We start from the raw sequence: 25,605 nt of genomic DNA, 5'->3' as shown, positions 1-25,605 counted from the left end.
TTATTTCCAGCACCAAGGGAAGCCTCGCTGTGCGCTGGGCACGTGGCTGGCAGGACCAGCCCTTCCTGGTCAAACAGTAAGGAACACACATCTCATTTCTGCTGACTGGGTGCCATTCTCACCACTTTAAGTGTCACCATGTTGCTAAAGGCTGCACAGAAGCCCCGGTGGCCTTTCCAGGAACAAGACATACTGACGCTTTCTGATGTTAACACATTTATTACATACAGAACAGATATGGTTTGTTGTTTGATAGCATAGGGAAAAAAGCACGGGAACGTATTCATACAGCGGTCTCTTTACAGAATGCCATCTTCAGACCAAAGAGCGGAGTTTACAGGCCTTAAGACACTTTTTAAAATCCTTTTGTAACATACAAGATACTTTACATACATCACAGTGGAGATTTGACAGGGGGTGTGTTGAAGCCAGTTCTCACCTTGCCGCCCAGCAGCCGCCACATCCCGACAGGAGCCGACAGCAGGGGCTGACTCTGCTGAGCTGGAGCCGCCCCTGTGTCGTGTGCTTCTCTTGGAGGACACCACGAACCAAACTGGGAAGGAACCCTTGGGCCCAAGAGTGGTTGGTTTCCTTCTGTTGCCACGGACCAGGGGGTGACAAAAGTCTGAATATTGTCACTTCTACCACTAAAACCAGATAAAGAACAAGTTGTAAGAGGTAAGAACGCTGTAATTCTGTGTTTTTATGCTGAAGGTTTGATGCACCTGAAGAACTGGATTTGCCATTGAGTGAGACCGAATTGTGCCATTTTCCTGGCTCTGATTAACTGTTAGATGTCTGTGGAACCTGCTGTCTAAACATCAGTTATTACCCCGTGCTGTGACCCAGAGAGCCTGTTCTAGCAGAAGCATTCAGGTGATGTGAGCGAGCAGCCCGGCACGGCAGCACTGCCCCGTGAGCTGCCTCCTCTCTATGTTCCCTCTACCCGAGCGGCTGCTTGCACTATCAGCCAGATGCAAGTCACCGATCCTTACAGATACAGCCCAGCTGGTTTCCTACCCCTGCAAATCACCAGCTGCTCACAGGCAGCACCATGGCCCCACACTCTGATGGCTGAGGCCACTGCACTCTGGGTACGGCCTCTTCCCTCCCTGCATGGGAACTGTCTGCCCCAGCCTCTTCTGAACTGGGGATCCAAGGAGCATTTCAGGGCTGCTGAATGAGGACAGACATTAAAGTTTCCCCAGTGAGCGCTGTGTTCCTGCAGCACACGAACAGCTGCAGAGCACAAGGCTTGGGGGCAGCCTGGGCCATGGCAACAAGCACAGGTCACATTCCCCAGAGATGGAGGTGGACATCCCTGGGAGATCCAGTGCTGCACAGCTCAGGAAACAACAAAACAGCCACCGGGATCTAAATTCATTGCTGACAGGGAGCCTTGTAGGGGAAAAACTGTTGCAACTGTCAGAAAGGGAAAACAAACCGCTGCCTCTACACCTGGAGCTGCCACACTTTGAATATGGAGCTTAAACCCGCTCTCCTTGGCTGCATCTTTTGCTGCTTCTCCTATAAGGTCTTTCCTGATCTGTTAATGCAGAACCCACAGCACACCAACACTGTCTACCATTGCCTGTGTTTTAAAAGCCAACAAATGCTCTGCAGAGATAGCTTTCTCCTAAAGCTTTCAGGCTCACAACATGAATGAACTCAAGAATTCTTTTCTGCTTGACATCTTTTTTGGAGAAGGGAGTTAAAATATCACTGCCTTTATCCCCTTTAAAATAATGAGGTTCCAGTACTTCTTTGTTACTGTAGTTTCCAAAGGCCCCATGGCCTCCACAATCAACCACCTGTCACCCACCTGAGGCTACCAAACAATCCCCTCTGGACACACACAGTCACCCAGCACACGACTGCTACGATAAAAGCAGCAGAAGAGGAGGGAGACTTTCCACCTGCAAGTGTGGAGGATGTAGGATGTATTCCCACATTGATGGCCCTGCCACCTTCTCCAGCCAAACAGCAAAAGCTCTTCCCAAAGCTCAACACTCCTTTCCATTGAAGGCTCCTTGGACCTGGCTGCTGTCAGTCTGTGAGATATGATTCTGTGCTCAGGTGTCCTCTGTGCATAGTGGATAAGGTGGAAAGTCCACTGGTGAACAAGGAAGGATTTCTCCTGGGGTGCTGTAGGAGTTGTGATCCTCCATCGCTGCTTTGGCAGGGACGCCAGGGTGCTGTACTACTTCTCATGCAAGTGGGAGCAAGGCATCCTGCTGGAGAACCAGACCCACCACCTGTCAGCTCCCCAGCCCCAGGCAAAGCTCTTGCACAGCTCTGGCTCCAAGCTTCACTTTATGGGTGCGCTGCCATTTCTCTCCGTGTAGACGCCAGCTCCAGAGCAGAACAATAACCCAACCACGCAGAAAGCTCATGGGCCCAAGATGAAAGCTGCAAGTTCAGAGGTTACAAAGGGGTCACAGTCTGAGGCAGGAGCCGCTGCAGTTGTCTGGGGTCGGTTTCCAGCAGTAGGTATAATGCAGGCGTTCTGTATGTACATCGTGGCATTCAGGCGGGAACAGGGACACTTACATTGGTAGGAAAGGAGAAATTCTCACTCTGGGATATAGGATACCTGCCACACAATAATGTGGCTCCTCTCTGCCTTAGAAAGTACTGGCTTCACCTGGGTGGCATCTCCTGCATTCTCCTCTGTCTCATCATCTTCTCCATCCCCTGAGGATAGAAAGCAGAGTAAAGGAGGCTGGAAAGAAAATCCCAAGCTACACTGCCCTGGGATTGTTCAGGAGGTGAATATCTGTGCTACAGTCTCTGCAGTCTGATGACAGGCAGCAGGAGCTGAGCCCTCCCTGTACATCTGTAGAGCACCTATAATAGCACGGTGCTTTCCTGAAGTAGGATTCTGTGAGGGGAACAAACTGTTTCCAACTGAAGGAAAAACCATTGGGGAAGCCAGTGTTTACAACAGAGCGCCCCAGAGCAGCACAGGTGACTCCGGTGGGACAGCAGTGTTTGCAGCCAATGGCACAGACGTTTCTATTTTTCCAGGGCCATCAATGCTGACTGCTCAGTACTGCAGGCACAGGCAGGGGGGAGGTTTGGAAGCCTCGTGCTGTGCAAGGAAAATACTTCCTATCTGCCACCACAGCAGGAGGTAGGAGAAAAACAGCCTTGCTTTTCAGATTTCCCACTGCAGTGATCCCCTTCCTCCGCACACTGGTCCCCTGCACCCATTCCTGTTCCACCCCCCCTCACTGCAGGCACTCACCGATCCGGAAATCAATGTACCCTTCTCCTCCACTCAGCACCAGGACATTCTTCAGCTTCTGCCCCTCGGTCTCCGTGGCTGCTGTGCTGGGGTTCTCCGACGGGCTGTCCAACACGCTCCCATTCAAGGTTGCGAGGACATTGCCTGGGACAGGACAGAGGTGCCATCAGTGCCTCTGCTCAGCACTCAGGCACTCTGAGAGTCAAACATGACTGAGCAGGAGCAGGTCAGCTCCTTCTGCTGGTGAAATCTCAAAGTCACTGTGGTTTGAGCCACCAGTGTCTGAGCCACAGCGATCTCCAAGTGCAACAAAAACAGGCAGCCTTCTGCTGCAGGTCAGACTAAGCTCCCACCTCAGAATGGACAGCACTACCAGGCACTCCCAAGGAAGGGCTGCACTCATCCTTACCAGGCACAGAGACAAAGAACTTGACAGCATCGCGGTGACCGTGGAAACAGAGCTGTGCCTGAGCCATGGAGCAGTAGGGAATAAAACTGCTGGCAGATTTGTCGCTGTTGTCGTCACCGTACACGTGGATGACCCCCCCGGAGCGGCTGCCCTCTCCAGAGGTGGGTGAGGTCTTGTTGGCTATGGACAGGAGAAGGAACGCTGTTAGTGATAGTTTTGGCCCCATTTACAGGAGGGGTTCGATCGAAAACTCATGAGCCATGATGGAAATTCTTTATGGATTCAAATCTCTTTGAAGACCTTACAGAATAAAATGGTTCAGCTGGAAGGACCTTCAAAGACCATCTACTCCAACTGCCTGCCTGCTTCAGGGCTAATGAAAACTTAAAGCATTTTACTGAGGGCATCTCAATACACAGTCAAATATTCAAGGTGAGGCCACACCAACACCAAGTACAGCAGGATAATCACCTCTTTTGACCTGCCAGCCATGCTGTGACCCAACAGACTTGAAACTGCAGTTTGCTCTCTTAGTCCCAAGGCACCCGTCTGGCTCACACTGAGCCTGCTGTCACCACCCAGATCTCTTTTTGCTGAGCTGCTCTTCAGCTACTCATCTTCCAGGCTCTGCTTGTGCCCAGCACTGCTCCATCCTGGGCACAGAACTCAGCATCTTCCTTTGCTGAACTTCATGCTGTTGCTCCTTGCCCAATGTTCTATCTATCCAGAGCCCTCTGCAAGGTTTCTCATCCATCCAGGGAGTCAAAAGCACCTCCTAGCTGAGTGTCATCACGTGCTGAGGATGCACTTCAGTCCTGCATCCAGATCCCTGATAAACTGAAGTTGCTTCCAAATCGTCCTTTGCTCACACCAAGCTGCTTTTCACAGCCTCTGTGTCTGGCAAAGGCCTCTCAGCCCAACAAGTGTCAGAGCAGTGGAGCCAGCGCCTTCCTTAGTTCTTGATTTAGAAGATCAGCTACTCAAGCAATAAACATCAAAAAGATGTTCAACATCCACAGCATCAAGGACCTCAAGGTGAGCTCAGAGACATGCAGCCTTCAGGCCTGGGCTCTCAGGGTGGGAAAGCTTCCACTCACCAGGGAAGAAACAGTGCTCAGAGGTAAGGACAGGAAATGTTCTCCTTCTGCATGCACCCACATCAGTAAAACAAACAGTACTAAAATCAGAAGGCTTTCACTTCCTGTTTACTTACAGAGTGAAATGAATTGCTTACTATCTGTAGCTCTGTATGTTGGCTTGGGCTGGCTTTATTAAGAGGCTCAGGAACAAAGGAGGTTCTCACCTAGCAGACTCACAATGGGATGCTGAGGCAAGTACAGATATTTGGATGGAGGAATGAGAATCAGTGTGTGCAGGGGGAAGATCCCCGAGATGAAAACTTGCTGCACCTCTGTGCTTTGGTTTACTAAGGGTGGACAGAACTGGCTGAGCTCCAGTAATCAGGGCTCTTCCAGCTCAGTATCTGGCTTCTCACAGTGACCACTACCAGAGGCTTTAAAAGGAAGAGAGATGCACTGATAATGTTTCTTGATAGGAACATCTTACAGTGAGAAAAAACACTTTCAGTCCCTAAAAAGGCCGAGGCAATTATAAATCTGAACAGTGATCTCAGACCTTGCTTTAACTGACACAACCGAACGATTCTAAATGTTCATCCAAGTTCTCCTTTTAAAGCATTGGCTGACTACCTGAGGCTGGCAGGTGCCACAGCACTTCCTAACACTGGCCTGGAAACTAATGTGAGATGCATCCTTGGATAACCAAGTGTGACCAAGGAGGACCTTGGAAGAACAGCGTGCTCCTGCTTCCTAGAGCTGAACGAATAAACCCTCACAGTCTCCAACACAGACCTGGCCTACCAGAAAGGCAGAGCTGTACAGTACTATATTGTAAAGTCCTCGACACAAAAAGCAAAGGGGTGGCTGATCTATCCATGAGATGGATGAAAACGTTTCAAGCCACAGGAAATGACTTATTTACATGATTGTCTCTGGTCACTTTTCTCCTGTGACTAACTTAAAATGAAAGAGATGAGGAAAAATGGATGGGGAGAGTTGAATGGCGGGATGGAAGGGTAGGAAAGTGACTGCAAAGGTGAGCGGCTGCAGAAGAAGTGAATGCTGAAGGAAGGAGGCGATGGACTTACCCCGGAGCCCAAGGAGTTGGCCTCGGTGGAGGACTACAGCTAGGCAGAGGCAAGGAGTGGGAACACAAAGGGGCACGGGAAGAGACAGGTAGGATGGGAGAGAAGAAAAAGGTGATTATTGGGAGAAAATTCAGGTAGCAACAGAAATGTATAACACTTGGAGAAACCACATGAGCTACAGGCTCCATTAGTTTATACCAACACTGTTCTTGCTCACTTTACTGTCATCTTACAAAGACAAATGTAGTATCTGAGACAGATGAAGGTCCTTGGTCACAAAGATTCCAGTGAAGGTTTACAGCTTATCACATTTTACAGAAGCACCAGAAGATAACACAACTGGTTTACAGCAGGGAACAAGCTTCAATTGGACCTATGGTCACAGCGTCAGTCCCAGGGGGTGTTCAGTCTTAGAAGAGACAACTTCAACTCTGACTTCCAGGACGGCTGTAACAGGTTTGCCCCTTAACCCAAGAGCCACCTGCTTCTCAGCTTCCCTGCCAGCACTGATGAGAAAATGTTTATCTTGCTGCCCTCCACTGAAAGGAGCTGCAGGCAGCACCAGGTCCCACCCCTTGTTGTATTTTGAAACAGACCACAAAAAAAATAATAATCAGATGATGACAGGCAGGTACAGAACAGGATTACTGAGAGCTTCAGCTCAACTTCCAGCGCTGGAGATGTGCCTCTCAACAACTATTGCTACTGGACTTGTCTTAGGACACTGTTTTCTACTTGACTAATAAAACCTGAATGTTAATTTGAGATAATGAAGCTTTTTCTAAGGTCAATTTCTGAAAATACTCTCATAGACATCTGAGCATCTCCACACCAGACAGAAGTTTCCAGGGAGATCTTCCTGCTCACTCCTCATCCCACAGGCTCCTCCTTTTGGAGACTTATTACAATTCCCAGTGCTTTGTTTCTCCTGCTTCCCAGCAGGTACAGAATCAGTTCACATCAGTCTGCCCTGTCAAGGTCACCCTCAAAAGAGAAGGTTGTAAAGAGGGTAGAAGTGACATTGGTGCCCAAGAGAAATATGCCTTCAACTGAATTGAAAAGGAACAGTAATAAATCTCTACTTGGTTTTAAACAGGTTAAATCCATCCAGCTGAACGCTTAATTCAGTAACTAATGAGGAGTTCAATAGAAGTTGGGGTCACTCATACTCAGCACTCTTCTCTCTGCACACTTGTCAAGTTCAGAGTAAAAGTGTCCAGAAAGCACCAACCCACCAGAGCCATCTGCCACAATGCAGAACATCACCAAAGCACTGCTCATTGCAGGGGGACAGAGAAAACACCCTGATAAATGTCACTTACTCTCAGTCAGTGGAATGGAGATGACAACACCGTTCCCTGTTCCCACCCAGAGACGATTGCCAGCAATGAGCAGGGCTGTAATCCGTACAAACGAGAAGCCCAATTTCCCAGTACCTGTAAGCACACACAAGAACGGGAGCGTCAGTTAAAACGGTACGACTTTTGGGCAATATCTGCTAACGAATTTTCATTTCCCTCTGATCTCAGAAAGCAACAGACTGCTGAGAGACAACCCCTACAGCCTCACCCAGCATCTTGCTGACGTAAGGCTCAATGTCAACGTCCTGCAGGTGTTGATGGCTGTGGGCATGGTAAAGCCTCAGGGTGGAATCCAGGCGGATGGAAACCCACACTCCATCTCCAATCCACGCCAGCTGTCGCACCTGGCTCTCGCGCCGAGGGTGGGCATCAAAGGACTTCTGAAATGCCACATAAGGAGAGCAATGCAAGTTCACAAAAGGTCTTCAATTATCTGTATGTATATTCTGTTTTCCTTAACTGAGATTGCTTGTTTGGGTTTCAAAGGCATTGGACAAAACCTATTAATACCATATGACCTAAGAAGTTCAGTATAGAGTACAGATCATGTTGCTTCAAACAATGACATTAATGGTGCAGAGCTGCGGCTCCACAGAGAATACGACAGCCTTTGCAGGCCACTTTTACTCTCTTACCTCAATCTGCATTGTCTTAGGTTGAATAACATGGATTTTGTTCTTGTAGCCACACCAGACTCTGTCATACACAACAGCCATGCAGCGGATAGAATGGTGAGTGTGACCAAGGTCCATTAGGTGGTAATTACTGAGATCCCACTGACGATCTAAGGTGAAAAATAAGAGTAGAAAGATGCACCTCTGCCATCTCATTTATATTTAATTCTACAAGGCCAGGCTTATACTTAAAAGCTGATCTTGCTTATGTCTGTGAACTCCCCATCAGCACATAACACTGCTTCAGGCACAGCCTTATAGATTGCACGCACATGACAAAGCTTAGTTTGGTAGGCTAAGATCTCTCCAGCTCAGGCTAATTTACACATCCTTTCACTGTAATGAACAGTCTTCCTTAACAAGTACAACAAAATCAGAAGGGGATGAAGAAAGACAAACTAACAAGACTCCAGGGAAACTTAAAAGCAAACGGAGCACACAGTTCTTTATGGTAAGGCTGTCTCATAGCTCACACAGACATGATTTCCATGAAGTCAAATCCAGGATAAGGGATCAGGTATTTCTTCTCTTGTTCTTACTTGCTACCTCACCAGGTAGATACTGTCCTTTGCCTCGAGGCAATGAAGCATTTAACATGTTTCTGATGGGAACATTTAGTGTGTCAGTGGTCAGGCTCAGACTCACGAGAAAGCCTGAATCAAAAATTACATTGCACAAAACCAGAACATCTGGTTGATAAACTGGTACCCAATGAACAACTGAGAAAGCAATTCTTTATGAGCAAATATTATTCATAGTTTGCAAATTCCTCTGAGCTGTAAGAGCACAGCTCAGGACCCGCTGAAGTTACAGGGAAACAAAATCTTCAACTGCAAAGAGGACAAGAAACACAGAATTCAAAACATAATATCTTCATAATATCCTCACCTTCTCCTCGGTGGAATATGGCCAGTGTTCCATCTGCCAGAGCAACGAGGACCCTTCCTTTCACATGCCTGAAATCACAGGAAAGGAAAAAGTATAAATAAAACCTCTTTGGAAAAAAGTGACTTAACAGATCCTTTCTGATACCCAGGCAAACCATTCTTCTGTTTTCCCTAGAATTTCCATTCAGTTTTAGACTTGCTGGAATGTCCCATAAGGGCTCAGAGTCCAACCTTCTACCTCATGTGTAGTCAGATCAAACGATTTTCCTGCTGAGTTTAACTTCTCTACCATATTATCAAATCCACCAGTTTCAACAAATTCCCCTCTATTTACACCCTTCTCAATTTTCCCTCTTCTCCTTCCCACTTCATTCTTCCTGGTACTGTATATATCAGTGTAGTGCCTTCCTTATTCTCTGTACTGGCTCATGTCTGCAACTGTGTAGGAAAGTGACTCAGCAGGAGCCCCAGAAAAATATTCCTGACAAATCGATGACTGACAAAGAACTACCACCCCTATGGAAGACATTGCTCAGACACTGAGCATCCTCCTTCACTGTCCCACGGCGTGTGTACTTACACTAAACTCAGCACGGAGTCCTTCAGCTTTATTGAGTGCAGACACTTCTTCCAGTTAGATACAGCGGAGTGCACGTAAAGCCTGGGATAAAGGACAGATCAGGGAGGGTTAGCAGCAAGGCCCCGCATCTTAACGCTAACCAGGCCTGAATTTTTACTTCTTGTAGGATAGAAACAAAAAGCAAACTAGATGTACAAGGACATGAAAAAGTAAAGGCCAGAGGATAACCGAGGCAGAGAATCTGCCTAAGGGGAACCTACCAGCCATTCTGTGCTCCCAGCCACATGGTGGGGGCAGCACTGGTGCACGTCCCAGCAGCATCCCCATTCAGCTCCTGGTCTGGCAGTGCTGTGCTCGACTCTGTCTTCAGCTGCCCATTCTCCCTTAAGGGACAAAGAAAGGTTGTTAGAGGCTTTTAACTGTAATGCTCACCTGCACTCACATCTGTAATACTATTTGGACACAAAATTGAAAAAAGTTTGACACTTTATGAGAAGATCAGGCTTGTTCTCATAAGCAGCTTATGAAAAGAGCTGGTAGTAACTGAAGGGACACACTGGCCCCAGACAGCCTACCCGTTCTGCCGAAGAGGTGCCTGGGCAGGGACTGGGTCTGTAAACACGTGCTCTGTGAGGGGTCCAGGGCGGGCTTGAACAGGCTCTGTCTCACTTGTACCATTCTCTGGCACCTCTGTAGCTTCTGTTGCCTCCTCTGTTGACTGAGATTGGTTGATCTTCCCATTGCAGACAGCAGCCACTTCACCTAGGAGACAAAGAACAGTGTGAGGTGTACAAAGAGCAGGGGGACTGAGCAGAAAGCTAGCTAGAAAGAAATCAGGTTTTAATTTCTTTCCCTTTATCCTTATTTGCAAATTACAATCAAACCCAAAGACTGCATTGCAGGCAGAAGATCCTCCAAAGTGCCTGCTGTGTTTGGAAGGAAACAGGCAGTATTTCAGTGAGGTACAACCTGAGACTAACAGAATATCAACAGCTCTCCAAGGCTACCCGTGGTAGCAGGTAATCAGCAGTACGTGATCAGCAAAAGCATTATTACATTTTCATATAGGCTTACACGACTTGAAGACACGGTTGAGAGGAGAAAGCAATTAGAACAGAAAGATTTAGGAGGTCTAACATCACCTTCTCAAAATATTCTTCTATACTAACCCCACAACTAGGCTGTGGATCACTCAGAAAAGGATGGCTCTAAAGGGCAAAGTACCGAACAGGCTTTGGGTATCATGTACTGCATTAAGAAACGTCTTGAAATCTCTGAAGTAGTTAAGTCAGGGACAGAAGAATGCAGCCGTAAGACCAGAAGATCACATGGAATTAGCGATTAGTGACCGCCATTAGGTTTTGTATTCCAAAACTCACTCTGTCCCTTGTCCAGCACAGGTGTGTCACCACGCGAGGAACAGTTGCTTCGTGGCACGTTGCAGCGAGTTGCACAGCCCACCAGAGTGATTCCTGCCAAGACACCATCTGTTCCAGACGACTCTTCAGGATTTACATCTCCCTCCAGAAAGATCTCTCCTGGAGGGTAATCACTCTCACTGGCCGCTGAAGGGCAAAGAACAGATTCTCCCATAAATCTAGCAGTCACCGCCAATCTACACATCCCAGTAGTCCTGAGGTCACCATATGGTTGGACACTGACACTTAGTGTTCACAGGCCCCAGGGAGGGACCATGGCATCATTCAGCACTGTGGTGAATCCCCTCATTACAGTGTCAACCACCGCACCAGCTACAGAGCCCTCCCACACCTGAGCAAGGCTCCCTCTTCCTCCCAGGAGTCATCCTTTGCATGCCAAAGGAATCACTTACTAAATGCTCAGAAGTGAAGAATCTCCACAAGATTCCACTTACAAGAAGGCACGCTCTGGAGTTACGGTTTTGAGGGACAATTACAGAATGCAGCAGCTTCCAAAGGTTAACTCTGAAGTGAGGATGCTAACTTTGTCACTCCTCAGCTGAGCAGATGGTGACCCTGTGCAGACCACAGCCAGTGGTGGGACCCTACTTACCGGGGATGCTGGAGATGCAGAGCACATGAGCATTGCAGACAGTGAACTGGTCCACCACTGTGCCAGGCTGATTGGCATCAATGATTACAACTTTACTTGTTGACAGGGTACTGGTGAGGATCCAGACACGACTGGACGTGGCATCCATTTCATGAAGCTCCTTTGCCTTCAGGAGAGCAAACATGGGCAGAATCAGAGCATATTCTTACTTGGCAACATTCGTGCATGCAAAGGTCACAATAGCAGTTCCAAAGACTCCACTCTCTTCCTAGCTGGTGAAAACAGGAACAATGCAAAATTTCTTCTCATTGTTGTGCTTGTATCTGGAAGAATGGCCAAAAGCCATTAATTTCTGAGCTGACTAACATCACTGACCATTCACTTTAGACAGAATACCATGAAGCTGGGATGTGCTGTCAGCATAAGCAGACTGCGTGAGACAGCTGTGACAAAACCCACAAACCAGGGAGAACAAAACGTTGTATCTGTATGTAAATCTGTGCTCTTAACAAAATGCTTAGGACAACATTAAAAAAAAAAAACAGAGCTGTAACAAAATCTCAAGTACTTCAGTTTATGAACCAAATGAACTCATGGGCTTTGCTGTGTCTATGTTCTTCTTCAAGCATTTTCTGTTGTTTGGCTTTGCGTGGTTTTCTTCTTTCATTTCTAGTGATGAGGACTCCGTAGCCTTCCCAGCAACACCATCAGTCCTTTCCTATCATTATTGGAAATCTTTTACAAACTCCAAACGTTTCAAAAGCTGACAGTGGAAAATTCCACCCCAGATGATTTATTCCAAATTTCACACGAGTTCCCGTGTAAGAGAACCCCACCAAACTCCCCCAAATAGTCAATGCCTCTGAAAGATGTGACAGCAGAAGATTTCACCCAGAACATTACACAGCACAGTGCAAAGAGTGCAGAGAGACAACGTGTGTCAGTGATGGAATGAGAAATGACACTGGAGAGAAATAAATAAAACCTGACCTTTTTCTTCTCTGGAGACGTATGGTTACTTTTGTTGTTCTCACCCTCCACTTCCCGATCACAGGTGAGAGGATCCCGTCCAGGATCCAATTTCTGACCATTCCCAGCCTCCTGGTCCAAAGGTCTCCATCCCGTGAGATTGACTCCAGCTGCACACCACAGCTAAACAACAGAAATGGAATCCTAAGCACACACTGCTTAGCACACATAGCCAACACCTGAAACACTGAAGAGTGAACAACAGGTCCTGTCAATTTCTGCTAGGAAACCCAGTCAGACTAAATGGAGATGCCTCAAAAAAACCCCAGAAATGTAAGAGGTGTCAGACCTGGCACAGAGAATCAGCTGATAATTATGTACGAGAGGTACTTCTTCCCACATACAACATACCTTCATGGTTGGGTCCTTCTCTACAAGCGGGCGACAGTATACAGGCACAGGGACGTTTTTCATGCGAGTATCTTCCTGACCACCATTGGGGCTCAGCTGTGAGGAAGAGAAAACAGAAAGACAGTACCAGGGCATAAACACCAGACTGTGGCACTGTCAGAGCTCTAACTGACAGGGCAGACCAAGCTTCTTAGCCTCAGAGGTGGTTGCCAATAGCAGCTGTTGCTTCATCTGGCATCGTGTATGAAAATGTCCCTCCCTACAGGGATGAGAATCTGAGAGAGTGACTCTCCCACCACAGTACGGTGTCCCACGTACGGCCAGCCAAGGCTGCAGACTGCACTGATGAAAGACAAAGGTATTGTTGAAGTACACTCCCTGTGCTGAGGCAGAATGCTGGCATTCTTTTCCATCACAGCCTGAAATGCATTCAGTTCCACCACACAGTTCCAGGTGATTTTTGACCAGAGTTAAAATGAGCCATAGGCCAACAAATGAGTCTAATGACTTTTTCTTGTTTGTTTTACTAATGAGGAGGATTGGGAACAAACTGTTCTACATTTGGCTTTTAAACTAAACAACCAGTAGAGTTCTCTTATATAAAATAGCCAATGTCAAAACTCAATTTTAATAATGAAAGAAATGAAAACAGGGATTGGACTCTGGACAAAGAGTGGCTGCTGTACTTCCAGGCTAAATTCCTTCTAAAAGAAAAATTCTTTCCTGTTGACTTCAGTGGAGATACAGAAAAAAAAATAAAAAAAATCAATGTATTCTGTGCTTGCAATTATCACGCAGAAAATTCCTACACACACATTACTACCTCAACTCAAATATTAAACAATTATGGCTAAGGTTACCAGAGGGAGAGCCAGGTCTGCAGAGTTTCACTACAAGGGATGAACATTCCTCCCCCTCGCCTCCCTGGGGATGGCACCTACCTGCTTGTACTTGGCAGGGAGGCTCCAGCCGCAGGCCTGCAGCCGCCCGTCATCGTTCCGCACGTGCTCCCGGACCTGGCGGTACTGCTCCCGCTTCTGCTCACGGCGAGCTGAGGACGTGCAGTCACTGAGGAGAGAAGCAACGGTGTTATTGCTCAGCCTGGGGTAAAAACACTGGCAGAAGGCCATGGGTCTGCTACAGGTATCACACTGTACCTGCCACTTTGCTGAGCCTACCCAAGCAGTAATCAATGAGTTAACACTATACAAACTTTGCTTTTTTTCCAGTGGAAAATAGCTTATTTCAAGAAAAGTGTGAGTTGGGGACCTGGGACACAGCACGTAACTCACTCCTCAGGGAAGAACTCCAGGGTGCGGCTGCCAGAGGAGATCTGGCACATGGTGTGACTGCGTCGCTGGCTGAACCCTGCTGTGGTTGGAGACTTGTAGTGGATGTTCACAGATGGGTAGGTCCTCTTTGCTGGTGGGGGACTCGAGGAGGAACTGAACAGACGGCTGAAGCTAGAGACAGGAAAAGGCCAACAAATATGAGATAAAGAGCCTGGGGACACAACGTACCTCAGACACACAACAAGGGTGCCAACGGATGCTTTAAGCCCTTCGTGAAATCTGCCTGACTTCCATTTGATCGACATAAGGTGTTTTTCGCTTTCAAAAACAGGTACCTTCTGAAAAACCTCCTTTACTAAAACTGATTCTGAGTGTACACATTTCCATCTCAGGTCAAGCAGAACTCCTTTCATCTTGTAAAGCAAAACTGAGAGCGATGTTCTGATTTGATCTGAATTACACTAAGGATGAAGAAAGCCCTTGAAGGCAAAAGGGTTCAGCCAACAGTTTCAAGTGACCTCTCATTAACGTGAGAGGAAGAGTCTACTAAGCTGCGGTATACAGCAGAAATGGCAACATTTCCCCTTTTCTTCATCTCACACAGACCAGCAAACCACTTACAACTGCCAAATGGTGGACTTCTTCTTCTCCTGGACGGACGGGTGCTCACGGGAAGCTCTAAGGACAAATACAAAAGAATCTATTTAATTTCAGCATCTTTTACCCAAATTTCTGCCAACCAACCCAAAATTCAGCCAACCAGCAGCCCATCTGCGACAAGGAAGCCATGTCACAACTCAGAATTAATTTAAACAACGTTCATTTTGAAACACAGAGCAAATGATGTGCAGTCATTTTAAGGAAAGGACATCCAGTTGCTTTGTATTTCCAATGTTAACATGCAGTGCAAATAAATGTGCTCAGATCAGTGTTTTATCAGCTCCCTTCCACAGTATCACGGCCACAGTATCAGTCTGGTAATTATAAACCCTAATCCCAACCCAAACCCCAGCATTACAGTCCTTTTAAGCCACCACCAAAGCAATTCAGTAATTAGAAGCAAGCCTTTTCCATACAGCTTTTCTGAGCTTAATTAGCACAAGAAAATAGCAAGAGAAACAGCTGCCCAGTGTCTCCAAATAATAATGGTAACTCTGTATCTGCAGCCCAGGATCAGCAATAAGAGATAAAGGATTAGGTATGAGAGGAATCTAGTTTGGAAAACATTCAGCACACCACCTGTGTCTTATTAAGGGCATTAAGGCTAAAAGCAAAAGGTCCAACTTGACCAGGCTCTGTCCTAAATGGAAGTTGCACCAACATCCATCCTCACCTGATCATCTCAGTCCACCTGACAGCCTCCTGGAGCTCCATCAACCTCTCCTTGTATTGATTGCGCTCCATCAGAACCCGGGCCATTTCCACGCGGGTGAAGCGTCGGCGCTGAGCGATGGGGATGTTGTCCTGCAGAGGGGAGGAGCCCTGCTTCAGCCAACAAAAGATGGAAGAGGATTGATGTTAGTGCAGGGCAAGTCAAGAGACAGAAGGACATACTGGTTAGTGCTCTTCCTTCTCTGCTTGATTACACCCCTCCCCTTTCCCCCCCATTTCCCGTATGAGGCGCTAATTCCACACAAATGATCTCCAAACTATGGTCCATGGAAATCTGTGTGCTCTGAAAACCCAGGGAAAATAGAACTAGAACCACCACCAAACTGAAGGCCCTACCCAGGGAATATTGCCATTAAGGTGCTTTGGTCATCTACAAGAGGCTTTGAGAACTGTCAGTAGTCCGTTGGTCCATAGTTTGGAAACCAAAGTTTTAGCAAAAAACATTTAGCAGCAAATTCAGTGACAAGCAGCAGAGAGCAGAAGATAATGTTATCTCTCCCCTCTAGAGGGTTAGGCAGAAGGCATTCTGTTAGTAGGCGCTGATAAAGGCACAGGGCACACGAAACTGAACAACCTTCTCCATGGTGAGAAAATTTGGCTTCCCAATGAAGGCAAACATGGCTGCAGCATTTCACAAACACAACCTGAGAATTTTCCTATCTACCTACATTCTAAGCAGAGTAATTTCACCTCCATTAAGTCGGGAGTATTAGGCTAGAAATGACCTTAGTTCTATACTTTTTCTTTTTTTCAGAGGACAACTCCCTCACTCTGGTGTGCTTTGTTTCTGACTACAGTGCACTTTGCTGAAACTCAGCCTAAACACGAAGACAACACCCGAGTCTTCTCTGCCTTCACTCTGTAACAGGCAGTACTGGCTTACATGAAAGTAAAAAGGAGGAAAACAACGCTGCAAGATTGGAGCTGACAGAACAGTGAAAAGAAGGCAGTTGTGGCTGTAAAACCTGAATTTCACTGCACAAAGTCCTCTTGGTTTACAGCTGCACTGCCAACATGAAACTAGCTCTTCTGGGGAAGCCTGAGTGCCACTATGTCCTGTGAGAGAGCACACCTCACACTACGCTGCCTGGCATTCAAAACTGAGGAAAACCAGGAAAAATGGAAAGGCGCTGAGCTGGGCACCACTCTAACACTGGGGTTTTAAAACCACACTGACTGCATTGTCCCTCTGTCAGCTGCTGGTCTTTGCCAAACTACAGTTTGCAAGTTATATGCAAAGGTAATTGCATGACAGCAACATGCAATCTACCAGCTTTGCTTTCATCATTACCAAAGAAATGCTCAAGAAACATTTAGATGTTGCACTAAGGGACGTGGTTCAGTGGGGAAATGGTGGTGGTAGGTGGGCGGATGGACTGGGTGATCTTGGAGGTCTTTTCCAACCTTGGTGACTCTACGGAAGACAGATCGGTCTGCATCTCAAGAACCTTATATCAAGTATTACAGACTAAGTATATAAACCCCCTTTCCCCACAGGCATTTTAGTAATGTAATATACCAATTCTGTACAGAGATAGCTGCTTACATCCTCCACCTCTTCTTTGGGTTCTCGTCGGGCAACAATCGCTTCAGATTTCACTCTAGGAAACAGGAAGAAAAGCATCAAACCAGCAGCTGATACTGTGACTGCAGCTGGGGGGAGCATGAGGGGACTCTGGGGGAGATCTGGTTGCATCAGAAAGAAACCATTTTCCATCTGCAAGTGACACAAACCAATTATGAGGTGCTTCTGCGCTACTCTTCCTCACTCTTGCAGCATGTTTCTGACATCATCCCCTCCCTTTGGAACACATAATTTAAGCACCAGGCCCCAAAATACAGACCACTGGGACAGATCTGCTTCAGAGCCACAATTTCTATTCAGATGTTTGTCAAGATCTTAACCACATAAAAATTGAGCCATTATCAGCAACTACTGCTGGCTGAAGTTCTTCTGGGCTGTCTCTCTTTCCAATGCAGTAAAAAAGCCTTTAATATATGAAGGGCAGTTTGCCATCACAGCAAAGAAATGAACCCCAAATACATGTAAATACAAATTTAAAAGGATTTATCTGAATGCTTTTAGTTTACTTAAGCCTTGTACCGAGGGTCAGTCCCATTCGAATCACATGTACTTCTATGAGCAAGGAAAAAAAATGCCATCTTTATCTCCTAGTAAAGCACCCTGGACAGTTGAAAGTCCTCATCCATGCTGCATATTTATGTATTACATAACATTCTAAGAGACTCAAAAAGACAATTAAAAAAAAATAAAAAATCAGGTCTACTTCCACTGGCTCATGAGATCCCTTCACTTCAGACACTGCAAACACTGAAGGAACCCGACTGTGTTGTGGTTAGAGACTGTGCTCAGCAATTTCAAAAGAATGGAGGCAACCTTCCAGATTCAGGATGCAAAACAAACACCCCCCTCTGAATGTGAGTGCCACAGCACAGCTGGTACAGCTACTTAAAATGCAGTTATGCAGCCTGGAGACCAATGGGGCCTGCGTAGCTTTATGGAAGAGAAAAATTCCCAGGCTTTGTAGGCATTCAGGTTCAGGTTTCTCTATTTTGAGTGGAAAATAAGAAATGGGATTTGCCCAAATGCCACCCGCAAGGAGCTCCACACTCTCTTCTCCCTTTTCTTGTTCTTAATGTGAACAACAAGACAATTAACAATACTGACATCTAAATGCTGTTTGTGAGGAGCTGCACTCATCCTTTCATTAAATGAATGGGCATTCATGCCTCTCTGCATGATCTCGGCCACCAACAGCATCAATCTGCTGACAGTTTTCTTCAAAACCACTGTTTCAGAAATTCCTTCGTTATTTGTTTGTTTTTAAGTACGAACTGAAATGCTGAAAGCTTCACTCTGGGCAGCCCAGATTTGCAATCATTGTGATGGAACCTGAATATTAGGGAGGAAAATTCTGTAGGTTTTCTAAGGTTCAATAGTTCATTTCAGACTAAGAAAAACAATTTAAGAACACCAGAAATATCTCAGCCATGTACTATCAGCCCCGAAAGCTACCTCTGAACTCCAACATTAATGTCCATGAATGAAGTGCAGAAAAGCTGACCGGCACAGGTTTCTCTCTGAGGCTGTGAGTTCATCACTCAGGTTCTCCCAGCTCCCTGACACAGCATTGAAATCACTCACCTTTTCAGCTCTTCCTCCAGCTCCTTGACTCTGGTTTCCATTTTGGCTTTGGCTTGCTTCGTTGCCTCAAGCTCTCCCTTCAGCACTTCTTGTTCTCCAGACAACTGGTCCACCTTGGCAATCAGATCATTCTTCACAACGTTCAAAGCATTTCTTAAAGGTGTGAAAGGCACAATAAGCAAAAATGGCCCAAACCATAAGCTGTCCATAAGAGAGACCTGAAACTAAACTCACAGGCACTACAAGGAGAGTTGAAATGAGCACACTGAAATAAGTCAGGCTATAAGTCATGAAAAAGCACATCTTGACAATGAAGAGCTATGGCAGAACACAGCTGGTCACAACAAGGTCTGTGCAGTTCTGCATTCCGACTGACAGACCAACCTCAGGTGCTTCAAGGCAACCTGACAGCTGTACAAAATGAAAACCTATTTTAAGAGGATTAAGAACTGAAACATAAGAACCTGTACTCTGAACCTCTCAGAATCTGTATTATTTGTAGTTGCTGACAACTGGAGATGGTGGTGACATAATTCGGTATTTCCAATCAGTTCCAAAGTATCTTAAAATCTTTAAAATGAGCACCTTCCCATCACACCCAGTTCCATTAGGAAAATTGCTCAGGAGAGGATTTTCTCATCTACATTTCAAAGCATAACAAGTGTTCAAGAGAGCCTGCCAGATACACCAGAAAGCCACAGTGAGGCTGGAGTTCTAGCCACAACCTTCTTTGTGATGGTACCTCACTTATATAACCAGGCACACAACAGTTTCTTACTTGGTCTCCAGTAGCTGTGAGTTCTCCAACAGCAGATTGCCAACTTCTTTGCCCATTCCTGAAAAAAACAAAAAAAAAAGGTCAAGCAGTTTTCATCTGTTTCATCTGACTCATGCTTGGGAAAGAGAAATCATTTTTGTTAGGCTTCCCTACAGCCAGCTTCATCCACTTTAAAGGCTTCCTATTACCAGCCTTCCACTGTGGCAATATGAAAAGGACTTCAGATCGTCCAATGCTCGACTATTCACCTTGAGCAGTTCTCTCACAGGGATTCACAGTTTGAAGTCTCAGGCCCATGACTTAAGGACCACTCCCAAAAGAGCAGATCAGACATACTGCACATTGGGCAAGAATGCACAGAGGAGAGGCTGCAGCACACAGGTCAGGCTGCAAAACTCTGTAAGATTTGGAGCTAAGTGTAGAGACTGAATTTAGTAAAAACGAACTGAAAGGAATTTAGGACCAAAACCACAAGTGGAGCGCTCCCTGCTGCCGGGGACCTGCAGGATCCCAGGATCTGCTTCTATTTTACACATAGATACAGAGGCTACCTGTTGTTTTAAGGGACAGTGCTGAGTGCTGCAGCTTGCTTCTCAATACAAGCCCCGGGGCACAAAAAGGCATCACAACCATCAGTGTTTGTGCTGTAGTGTTCCTCATCCTGCCCTCTGAACTACCTTATCCCTTTACAGCAAAGGCATCAATATTTTCCACAATTGTTATTTGCTGATTAATATTCACAATGAAATAAAACCAAAATAAACTGTAAGTTAATGGAAGTTAGAGAAACATGACAGCATACAAGAAGTGAGAACGTATCACAACACTCCAACAAAACAAATCCTCTTCCCACAGTTAGATGGCATGAAGTTATGATGGCAAAAGCAAATTCCCAGCAGGAAGGAATAAGAAGCAGCATTTCAAGTTGTTCTTTGGTTCCTTTTTCAATCGGTAGAAAGAGAATCAATCACTTTGATGTTTCAGGCAGGTTTCTCAGTGTGTCAAGGAATACTGCAAACAAAAACCAAAGTGTACTTCTGGCTGGGTAAGGATGAGCTATAACCCTTTTCTCCCACAGCACATGCACTGTTTCTAAAATCCAGAGGTCACACAATACAGACACGTGTTTATTAAATATTTCTCTGGTTCCTTTCGGATGATTCTACAAATGATCAAATAAATATTTAACAAGTGAGGCATTAAAATGGCACTAAGATGATATTAAAAAAGACACTGTGAGTGCTGGCATCCTCGTGCTTGGTTTTTTTGTTGGCGGTGGGACGGTCAATAACAGTTTTCCTTCTCATCCCTGAGTAAGGTGAGTCTGCCTCTGGGAGAGAAAGGAACTCTGGTACAGAGGGTCAGTTGTTACCCCAGAACTACCTAATTAGTGTGTGACCCAGCCCCAGCCTGATGCTTTAACCAGTGGGAGGTCTGAAGGGCCGGTCTTGCAATGAAGAAATGGATGACGCCATCCTGCAGCCATAGAGTGAGACACTATGAGATAATCTCACACAAGCTGTAATGACAAAGCCCCACTCATGGAGATAGAAAAAAAGTGACTAAAAGGAAAATTCTTTACTCCTTACGGTGTGGGACAAAGGAGAGAGCCACACATCACTGTGCACCTCCCACAGCCAGGCAAATAGTATGAAGCATCAAAGTGGATAATCAAGGGAAGGAAAATCCCCAAATCACAACTGTGGACCAGCTGCATCCTGCTTCTTGGAGAGGTGAGACCACCATCACAAAAAGGAAAAGCAAAACATAAACCCACAAACCAATGTAATGCAAGACACATGGAGGGGATATTGAGTGAATGGAAGAAATTGTAAAAGAAAAAAAGAAGCGTGGTTAAAAGAGGAAAAAAAAGAAAGAAAAAAAGAAAAAAGGCCTTGGCCTTACCAAAGAAATCATCCCGTACTATGAGAGCCATCCCACACGAGAAAGGGAACAGAAAGATAGGGGGACAAAGGGGGAAAAAGGAAGAGAAAAAAGCAGCCATTAAGTACCAATCTGTAAATAGCAAACAGAGCAGCTCATCAGCATGTGTAAACGCATGTGGTGCCAGTATAGGTGATGCTCAGCATAAACTAACATACACCTTGTTCAGCTGCAGCCTGGCCTGGTAGGGATTTATGCCTGAGAGTTCAGGACAAGCTGAAGACGAGTTCATCTTTTTCTTCCACCTTCATCACTTACCCTGGACTAAATATCTCTGTGCATTCCAACCCCACCACAATGGCAAGTCAACAGACATGATGAACAGGGTGAAGGAAGGGCAGGAGAAAAAACAAAACGGGAGGGATATCAGAGCTGTTATCTGGCCTTCCCTGCACAGATCCAAATCCACTTTGCTACTGAGATAAATTCCAGTGCCACTTCAGAGGGGGAGTCTCTGAGAAAAGACCACCCAAAAATGGCCTACAGTGACAGCCCAAACAATCTGAACTAAGAGAGAAGATGATGCCGTTCCTTCCTCCCTTTTGTGACCTTACAGACCCAACATCAGGAGGTTCCGTGCAGAGGAATGTGACAGAGCTCAGCACTGCACAATTATGCCACAGATTTTGTACCGTATCAGCCCAAGTCGCCTGTCCTTATTACAGGTGAAACTTCATCCAGTTTGCACTGAAATCAACAGCGATTTCCTTGATTTCATCTAATTATTTTTTTTATCAGTACCCAAATGCATTTTACAGAGAGGTGAAAATTCTGCAATTTAGGCCTGCTGACCTTCGTATGGGACAAAAGGCAACAGAGGCGGCACTTCAAACTCCTACTGAAAAGACAAAACAAACAAAAAAAGGCCTGTGGTTCTGCCACTCTCTTCCCTACAGAAAAGTCTTTCTTTTCACTGCAGCTGTGGGTCAGGATGCATTAAGAAACTCATAGTGAGCATCATGCAAGCAGAGGGACTCCTCACAGTCTTGTTTACTTGAAGAACAGGAGTGAACTATGTAAATCCTGTGCTCAGCTGAGCTCAGCGCAGAGCACAGCGCCTGCCCTAAAACGAGGCACTTTGCACCCCAAAGCAAAGGAAAGGCACAGCGTGGTTTTCTCAAGACCTTGAGACGGGCCAGTGTCAAAACCTGCAGAAAGCTACACAAAAAGCGGATCAAAACACAGCAGACACGTGAACACCAAGCAGGAATAGCCTCCTGCCCAGGAACCCGCCAGTGCAAGGAACCAAGCAAGGCAAAGGTGGGAGAAAGTCAGCAAAGCCAACCGTGATTGGACAAGAGCAGGGGAGTATCACACGTGTATACCATATCATTGAGTCTCAACGAGGTAAAAACAAACAAGAAAGGAAACTGAGCAGAGCAGAGATACACACCTGAGAACTCCCCTATGGGCCATGTCCAGCGAAGCACAGAGAGACAAGGGAAAAAAGGAAGTGAAAAAAAGGATCGATCAGTGACTGAAACCAACAAAACTAAAATTTTGTTTCAAAAAAAAAAGAATTAACAATGATTCAGCCATTTCAGTGTCAAAAGGCATGAAATAGTAAGGACGGGAACTGCCACGACTCTACATACAGGACAAAAAAACCAAGGAGAGGGAACCCCTGTTAGAACTGCAGCCACACGCCTCAGCCACCCCCAGCCTTCCAGACACGAGTCTCAGACAGTCGCATCTCAGCCTGGATAAACCTTTCTTTTCTCAGTCACACAGCACTAAGCGCAGAACGGCCAGTTTCCACTGCCTTCTTGTTCCCCTCCCTTTGTGATCATTCTCCTGTTAGCAGACAGATCTGCTGAAATTAAACGTGCACTTCAGCCACATTTCAGCATGCAAAGGACAGCTGCATTTTACAACATTTTTTTTTTCCAACAGCAGCGCCAGGGCTCAGTCTGATAATTTCATTTAAACTTCTGTATAGAAAAACATCATTTATATACATGAACTTACCACTAACGTAACAACTGCTGTTTTCACCATAAAACACCCATTAATGAAGTAGATTTTAATCTCCAAAGCAAACACAGGAGGCCACCCTAACACTGAAAAAAAGGACTTCGCAGGGCCCATTACCCAACTGTTAGTCCTACCCTATGTCCAGAGTAAAGGGATAATGAAGACCAGGAAAGGAGATATGAGAGAAAGGGGGAACAACCCACAAGCAGCTGGGACTGCTACACTTTCACAGCTTTATCAGACTGCTACCTGACACAAAGCTGCTTCTCTGACTGCTTCAAAGTCCTCATTGGGAACATAGAACATAATCAGACTTCAGATACAAGAAGCTCCTTCAATATCAGCCTAAAAGGAGAATGCAAAACTCTCTTGGATGACTAAGAAGGTAAAAACTGCAGTGAAATCTATGATGTTTCCATACGAGAACGACAATTGTTCCCCTTAAACTTAAAGAAATCTTAACAAAAGGGTTTTTTTCTTGCAAACTTCCAAGAAAAGCTCTATTCCAAGTGAAGCTGCCAGAATGCAGAATTACTGGCGTGAAGATTTGTGGGAGGAGGGGAAGAAGCAATCTTCAAACAAAGGAAAATAACTTACAGACACAAAGACAGCCCAAATACACAGCCATTAACTCAAGCTGTTGGGTAAGAATTACTGCTGTAGGTGCATATTTCAGTCACAGTGTATCCCAAATTCCATGCCATTTTCTAAAGGTCAAACATCCAAGTTCGGAAAAAGAGTGAATCTAAACGCTTCTAGAAGCCTAACGGAGCTGTCTTGCTCAGAGAAAACAGAACAGTCCCAACAAATTTTACCTAGCAGATCTGCTCCTTCATCAACATCTCCGATCACCTCGGATCCTGCTGTGGAAAGTTCATGATAGAGGGAGTCTGTGTTGATGCCAAACGCTTTGTTCACAATCCCTGGGTTGGGCTGTGGTTGGAAGAAAGAAAGGCAAGGATTCTTCTTACTTGGTGATGTTTAAGCCAGAACATAACTCTGAAATACTGAGCATCACAGACCAGTACAGTCAAAACTCTGAGAGTGGATTCTGCCACGGGTTGACTGAGGGAATTCAGTAAGTAAAGGAAAAAGAATGTTTTATTCCCCATACCATGTACCAATACCTACCTTGCATGACCTCAGCCTTGCCTCGCTGATGCCTTTTCAAATAGCTGATAACTACTCAAAAATTCATAGAAAACCTTCCACTGGCAGTCCTAAGGCTGTGCAGTGATGCCTACACTCCCACCAACTTCAACAGCAACCCTCACAGCAGTAAGATCAGATAAGGACTCAAATGCTGTGAACAGCCCTGGATTTCTTTTTTCCTGTCTCAGAGCAGCCTGGGCCACTCACACAGATCCTTCCATATTACTGATATGTGCCTTCCCTGGAGATCTCAAAGGCTGCCAGCACCTCATTTTTGCATTAGGCAGAATTTATGCATTTTCTGAAACAGCTGCATCTTGAGCTCTGGACCACAATATCCACCCTTCACAAAAACAAGACAGAGGGCCAAGAGCAGAAAGTCACAACCAATACCTGTTACCAGGGCGCTCCAGGCGGGGATCCTGACACATATCCAGCTCAGGAGTAGAGTCTATGATGTCCTGAACATCGGACCACTCGTCACTGCTTCCCATACCTACGTAGACAACACATGATCTATGGCAACAGTGCTCCTTAAAGGCATTTCTGCAGCTGCAAATAGCACAGCTTGACAATGTCATGGTGCTGCATATAGTTAAAATTTCACTTTGAAACTGCACAGTTCAGTGCATGAAATCTAACCTGGTTTCTGTATAATCTGTAGCCTAAGACCAATATTTGAGGAAGAAAATAAGGGACTCCCCCTTTTGCCAACTTACATGTATTAGAAACATTTGAAAGCTGAGGCAAGCAACATAAACACAATGTCTGTTTGCATAGAGAATTCCCGAAGGATTAAGGATGTCACCTGTGTACTACATTAGCCCCTTTAATGTGTTAGAGGTGACATTTTTGTCCTTTCCAAGCTGCCCCAGAAGTAAAATCTACAAAGCCCATGAGAACAAGAGCGTTCATTGCTTGGTTGAGGCTGGCACTGTGGGCAAGCAATAATAAAATACAGAACTGGACTCAGCTGTGAGTCTTTTTATTCAAATGCTACACTAGAGGATGTTGCACGTTGTTTTATAGTCTCAACCTGTTAGGAAACAGCTGGTGAACGTTAGCACAGGAATTTCCTCTGTATTACACAGAAAAGGTTCTGGTTCTGATGCTACCTCAGAAACCTGTATTCATAAACATGCTCCAGCTCCCATACCTATGCTGACATTTC

At 45.8% G+C, this 25,605-nt stretch overlaps 1 protein-coding gene across 1 annotated transcript; it reads right to left on the bottom strand.

The window, feature by feature from the left end:
- Nucleotides 1–199: 199 nt before the first annotated feature.
- Nucleotides 200–24,215, bottom strand: MAPK8IP3 (mitogen-activated protein kinase 8 interacting protein 3). The gene is made up of 24 exons (XM_015877503.1): nucleotides 24,098–24,215; nucleotides 22,702–22,713; nucleotides 19,365–19,422; nucleotides 18,587–18,739; nucleotides 16,967–17,021; nucleotides 15,362–15,510; nucleotides 14,650–14,706; nucleotides 14,029–14,199; nucleotides 13,678–13,804; nucleotides 12,737–12,832; nucleotides 12,347–12,508; nucleotides 11,357–11,522; nucleotides 10,705–10,890; nucleotides 9,901–10,087; nucleotides 9,586–9,708; nucleotides 9,326–9,406; nucleotides 8,747–8,814; nucleotides 7,820–7,968; nucleotides 7,393–7,564; nucleotides 7,146–7,259; nucleotides 5,824–5,862; nucleotides 3,657–3,836; nucleotides 3,248–3,391; nucleotides 200–2,694 (listed from the first exon to the last, which is right to left on the bottom strand). The coding sequence occupies exons 3-24, from the start codon at nucleotides 19,418–19,420 to the stop codon at nucleotides 2,573–2,575; spliced, it is 2,757 nt and encodes a 918-aa protein (XP_015732989.1). The 5' UTR covers nucleotides 19,421–19,422; nucleotides 22,702–22,713; nucleotides 24,098–24,215; the 3' UTR covers nucleotides 200–2,572.
- Nucleotides 24,216–25,605: the final 1,390 nt, after the last annotated feature.

Source organism: Coturnix japonica, chromosome 14 (genome assembly GCF_001577835.2).
Source record: "Coturnix japonica isolate 7356 chromosome 14, Coturnix japonica 2.1, whole genome shotgun sequence".
Classification (NCBI taxonomy): Eukaryota; Metazoa; Chordata; class Aves; order Galliformes; family Phasianidae; genus Coturnix; species Coturnix japonica.
This window is presented reverse-complemented; position numbering and strand designations above follow the sequence as displayed.